Genomic DNA, 6,107 nt, shown 5'->3' on the forward strand with positions numbered 1-6,107 from the left:
TATTTCATGGCCCCTCCTCGCCCTCCTAATTTCTTTTTTAAGTATGCCCCTGCACTTTTTATACTCCTCTGGGGCTTCTTCTGTCTTTAGTCTTTTGTAACTGCCAAAAGCCCCCCTCTTATTTCTAATGCATTTTTGTATATCCCTTGTCATCCAAGGTTCCCTTTGCTTGTTGGTCCCACCCTTGACCTTTACAGGAACATGTTGGCGTTGTACTCTCTCTATTTCCCTTCTGAAAGTCTCCCACTGTTTTGATGTGGATTTTCCTATAAGCAGCTGCTCCCAGTCCACTTTGGCCAGATCCTGCCTTATCATATTAAAATCGGCCTTCCCCCAATTTAGAACCCTTATTTCCGGGCCGTCTTTGTCTTTTTCCATGACCACCTTAAATCTCACCGAATTATGGTCACTGTCGCCAAAATGCTCTCCTACTGACACTTCCACCACTTGCCCGGCTACATTCCCCAGAATTAGGTCCAGTACCGCCCCCTCTCTTGTAGGACTTTCTACATGTTGGCTCAAAAAGCTCTCCTGGATGCACTTTAAGAATTCTGCACCCTCTAAGCCTTTCACACTCTGACTGTCCCAATTTATATTGGGGAAGTTGAAATCCCCCACTATTATTACCCTATAATGTACAAACATTCTTGACCCATGAAGTATAGAACCAGCGGCCCTGCCCATCATGGTATGGAAGAGTGGAACAGCAAATGGGTGCACCATTGCACTACTTTCATATATTGTATCCCAAAATTTTATTTTTTGAGAGAAATCTATGTAATTTGCATTTGAACTAGTGACCTTCTTCTGAATGTCGAAACAGCTTTGCGTTATGAAAGTGATTGCCTTCCAACACCAGCAGGAGAGTGGATGGCAAGACTGGCACAAAAGAACTGCCAAGACAGATAAAAAGAATTAAAAACCTCTAGTAACAATTCACTACCTGCTGGAATGAGATTCCACGGCTTCATTGGTCCCTTTATGGGCCTCTGTTTAGCGTCATGTTAGGACCATAAACTACATCATTAACATGGTCCTCTACAACATTAATTACCAGCCCTAAGTGGCTGTGGTGGGAATAATTCGTAATAACGTTGTAAATTCAGCAATTTCACAATCACCATTAAGTTCAATGGGGTGCCTCACGACGAGAAGGAACATTTATCGGCTATGACAAGGCTAATGGCGGAGTCACGTAAATCGTCCAGCAATTTGCAGAGAATCGCAACTCGTGGCGTAACTCCTTTACTCCACAAATTCCTGGATTTTTTACAAATTATTAACGTCGAGCGCCGTTAATGCATCATTCTAATGATGCAGCTTCGCAATAATTTCTGGCCCGATATTTGTAATGCAAATTGTAGCGTAATGCAAGCTTCTCCGGGTTTACCCCAACAGTATGACTAGGACGTAATTGAAATGCAGGGCTGTTCACAAGTTTCCAAACAATGGTATTTGCAGTGTCTGGGAGCAGGGGCGGATGACAACAAAATGCTAACGCCAAATTTTCAGCTAGCATTTACACTGTGCCAAATTCATATTGTCAGGAAACTCATGGCGGATGGGAGGGAAGCCACTTTACCTGAGGATTTTTCCCTGCACAGTTCACTGTGGAATGGAGCTGGTGCCAGTTCATTCCATCCTGAACCTCATTGTGTACAACAGTAAATAACGCTGTACTGTAGCTGAGATGGTGTTCATTTAGCAGTCGTTTAGACAAATCATAACTCGCTAGAATCAGAATAATCCAACACTTTAGGATTATTGCTTTTAAAATCATGTTTAAAATTAAACATTCGGGTCTTCGGAAGCAAACCCATAGGCCCAACATGCACCAGTAAGTCTTGTTCTGTAATTTCATAAACATCCTGCATTTTAATAGTAGATTCCACAAGCTGAAGGGATCAGTCAAATGTAAGCCTTTACAGTACGTTCTTTCCCGGTTTTCTTTTAACAGAAATGCGTACCCTACAATCACCGAAACCAACTGGCCAGGTTTGAGATGGTCTTGTATTGACCCCCAGCATTTTTGACAGCCTCGCATACTTTGCAGTACTGTTCCTCCCAAAACTTTGTCACATGCACATTGAAACGTCTTTTCCAATTGAAATATTTTTGATAGCTCCTTCCGTTTTTATCCAAAAACTCCAAGTACTTGGCCAGCTCTTTGGGAGTCGAGAAATCATTTACATGGATAAAGGAATCGGCCGGGATGTACAGCTCATAGTTGGCCCTGCTGGGTCCGAGGACTACGGGCACAGCACTGGACATAAGGGCATTTCTCCAGAGTTTTTCAGTTATGTAGTCAACGTGTTGCGAATTTTCAAAAGCCAGATAAAACTTATACGGCGATACGGTCAGAACAATACTGTTATTTTTGAGATCCAGACCATATTTTCCATACAGGTCGATGTCCACATATTTACTGAGCCGGTAGTAATATTTAACCCGTGCATGGTCTTCATTCCAGTTGCTGATGACCCAAGCCACTAATTTAGATTTGTTGGGCAGCACTATTTTCCAATCTTTTTTTCTAGGGTAAAGGTATCCATAAGGAATGAAGATGTCAGACCCGAGTTTGTAAGACATAGTCCAGTTGAAGACATCGTTCAGTTCTTCTAGATGTGAAGTGTGAGTGGGAGACTCGAAATTCATCCAGACCCATCTCTGGAAAGCGGGTCTCTGTCCTGCAGGAAGCTGGTTCACATTTGCTCCTAAATCTCGGTGATGTATGACCACAGCCTGGGAAAGCAGGTAGAATTCCCGGTTTGTTGTCAATCGACAGCCTTTGATGCTATAAAGAGTCTCGCAGTCTTTGATCTTGGTTTTCTTGCCGAACGGATACCACCATATGAGCACGGTCACCGTCGGGGCCGTTTTACTGACTCCGACTCTTTTCCGTAAAGGATATGGGAGAATGACCTGAGGAAGCTCTTGTGCAGACCAGTAGAGGGTTAAAACGACACACACGGAAGCAACGAAAGAGAGCCGCCCGCACAAACTCCTACGCATAATTTATCCACATAGTCCAAACCCTTTGAGCCACCGTTGTGAACAAATAAAAACGCAACAAGCTCAGAGATGTAATTGTAAAAATGCTAAAATCAGGTTAACCGGAGAGGCTCCGGGCCGGGCCGGGCCGGTGCAGAAATCTCCCAGCCTCGACTTCCTCATCCCAAAACCGTGCTTTCAGTCGCACCGGCTTTTGTGTTCAGATCGGTCAGTCGATTTACAGGGAAGGTCGCAGTTTTCCTGGCAAGATACTGACGTGGCACAAATTGGAGGAGAGTGGGTGGAGGGAGGAAGCTTGTTGCAACTAACAAAGACTCTTTTGATGACTTTATCCTGGGCTGGCTGCGAGGAGACGCGTTCGATATTTATGCACTTGGTCATTTCAGTTCGTTTCATGTCATTCAGGGTCTGATCAAAAGACGAAATTGGCTTTTGAAATCGTTTGACTACTTTGATATGATTGCCCTTATATGTTTAGTGTGGTATTAATGAACATTACAGTGTGTTTCATGCTGCAACCGGGGACTGGGATGATGAAATATGGTAGGAGGGCGCCCTACTAATTAAATCTGTTCGCATTTCACAACACAACTGCAATGTAAAAGGTTTATTATCTTCATAAAATATATAGCAAACTTTTAAACGTTTTTTGTTTAGAAACACAAGTATTTCACTATCGTCAAATTGCATTAGCTCCCTATCATATGACATTATGACAAAAAGTATGCACTTTTTGCCAAATTTTCAGATAGTGCCCCTTTTATTCTGACCACCAGGTGGACTTGATCCTATAATTGGAAAAAAAACAAGTCTTCCACATCAAAACAAATCGCTCGCTCCGAATTAATGGCACGCAGCAATTCAAGCTCCCATCGCTCACCAGTTAACCAGGCCGAGTTCCGACACCAGACGCTACTTTAACCAAACCTGCTCACCAGCACTGCCACAGGCGCTGCTAATGACAAACTGGTGACAGACCCCAGCCCATCCACTGTCACCCGACATTTGCGGTCGGAGACGCACTTCCAGAGTACGCCTTCGACGCAATAAAAAATACGAACTTACCCTCTGGCTCCAGACTTCGGAGACTTCGGCTCTCTAGGCCGCAGGCGGTTGGGAAGGGGTCCCTGGGATCACTTGGGCCCGGTCCACCAATTAGAAAGGGGGGATTCCGCATAAACAGGTTGCAAAGGTCTATTTTTTAATGCCTTGTAGGAGAAGAGCATACAAAATGCAAGGGAGAGGGACAGGATTGGAGGTGGCCCATGTGATGAAATATATGCCTTCATCAGCCTATGTGTTTTACCTGTGTGTTTCACCTGCTTGTATTGTGTGAACCGCCCCCTTTTGTTCCTATTGTGTGTATTGGCTACGCCCCTGTCTTTTGCTATATAAAGGTCTCAGGAGCTGGATGAGTCATTCCTACCAGACGCCCGATGTGGGAAGACCTGTAATGCTGCTATGTTCTTAGTGATTAAAAGCCTTAGTTGAATCCTTTAAATTCCTTGTCTTTGAGTTATTGAAGGCACATCAATTTTAATCACTAAAACACCAGGATGGATCGACTCCTGAAACCAGAGCGCTTGGATCTGGACCCCCATGCCTCAGACGCAGCCACACAGTTCGGACACTGGCTCCAATGCTTCGAATTTTTCATTGCAAACTCATCCACTGCCATAGCTGCAGCCGAAACCGCTACTGGAGACATGAAACTGGGAATCCTGCGAAACTGGGTGAGCCATCGGGTCTCCCCTCTCATCCAAGATGCCACCAGCTACGAGGAGGCCTGCACCATCCTGAAGGCCCACTACGCGCGGCCAATAAACGTGGTGTACGCCAGGCATCTTCTGACTACTCGCACGCAGCGGCATGGTGAGTCACTAGAGGACTTTATACTAAACCTAAAAGTACTGGGCAGAGACTGTAACTGTAAGGCCGTGTCTGCCATCGTGTACACGGAGGAGCTGATTCGAGACTCCCTTATTGCGGGCCTCAGTTCAAATTATATTCGGCAGAAACTGTTTGAAAAGGAGGGACTGGACTTAAAACAGGCTATAGATATAGCGCGATCGCTGGATATGGCCCAGAGGAACTCCGAATCCTGTTCCCCTGGCCACGCGGCCCACTCCGCCTCGTGCGCACCGCGGGGGCCGCCATCTTGGAAGCCATCTTCACCTCCCAGGTCTCAGGCCAGCCCAGCACCATCGGAGCCCCAGCCTCCACCCAGGAGCCCCACTACTGCCGCAATGCATCGGGGCCCGAAATGCTACTTCTGCGGCCAGGACAAACACTCCAGGCATCTGTGCCCAGCGAAGGGCACCACCTGTTTTAAATGCGGGAAGAAAGGACATTTCAGCAAAGTCTGCAGAGGGAACCCCGCCTCCAACTCCACCACCGCCGCGTGCGCGCCGTGGGAGCGGCCATCTTGGAAGCCATCTTGTCCACCCTCATGGAGTCCACCATCTTGCCCCGACTACACGGACCTCCAGGACCCACTGGTGGCCTCGATCACAGTGGATCAGTCCAGGCCGCATCCGTTGTCTAAATCGATGATGGACATAGAGGTAAACGGGAACAAGGTTAAATGCTTGATTGACTGCGGGAGCACCGAAAGCTTTATTCATCCTAGCCTGGTAAAACGACTTTCACTAACGATAGTCCCCACACAGGGCAAAATCGCCATGGCTGATAAGACTCATACCTCAAAAATCACAGGTTTCTGCGCGGTTATGCTGTCGGTAAAAGGCACTGATTACAGAGATTTTAAACTATTGATAATGCCAGATCTCTGTGTGAGCGTGATCTTGGGTCTGGACTTCCAGTGCCACCACCAAAGTATCACGCTTACCTACGGTGGGTCCCAGCCGCCCCTCAGTGTGTGGTCTGGCTACCCTGAAGGTCAAGCCCCCCTCTCTGTTCGCCAACCTCGCACCCAACTGTCGACCCATAGCGACCAAGAGTAGGCGGTACAGCTGGGAGGATAGACGGTTCATTGCGTCGGAAGAAGAAAGACTCAAGCAGGAGGGTATCATCGAATGCAGTACCAGCCCGTGGCGCGCCCAGGTAGTAGTAGTTAAGGGTAGCGAAAAGAAGCG

General features: G+C 46.8%; 1 protein-coding gene across 1 annotated transcript; it reads right to left on the bottom strand.

Annotated features, from left to right (window-relative positions):
• Nucleotides 1–408: 408 nt before the first annotated feature.
• Nucleotides 409–4,061, bottom strand: LOC147111667 (alpha-(1,3)-fucosyltransferase 4-like). The gene has a single exon (XM_085998768.1). The coding sequence runs from the start codon at nucleotides 3,010–3,012 to the stop codon at nucleotides 1,975–1,977; it is 1,038 nt and encodes a 345-aa protein (XP_085854894.1). The 5' UTR covers nucleotides 3,013–4,061; the 3' UTR covers nucleotides 409–1,974.
• Nucleotides 4,062–6,107: the final 2,046 nt, after the last annotated feature.

This window comes from Somniosus microcephalus, chromosome 10 (assembly GCF_052327205.1).
Source record: "Somniosus microcephalus isolate GS21.2 chromosome 10, FLI_Smic_1.0, whole genome shotgun sequence".
Taxonomy (NCBI): Eukaryota; Metazoa; Chordata; class Chondrichthyes; order Squaliformes; family Somniosidae; genus Somniosus; species Somniosus microcephalus.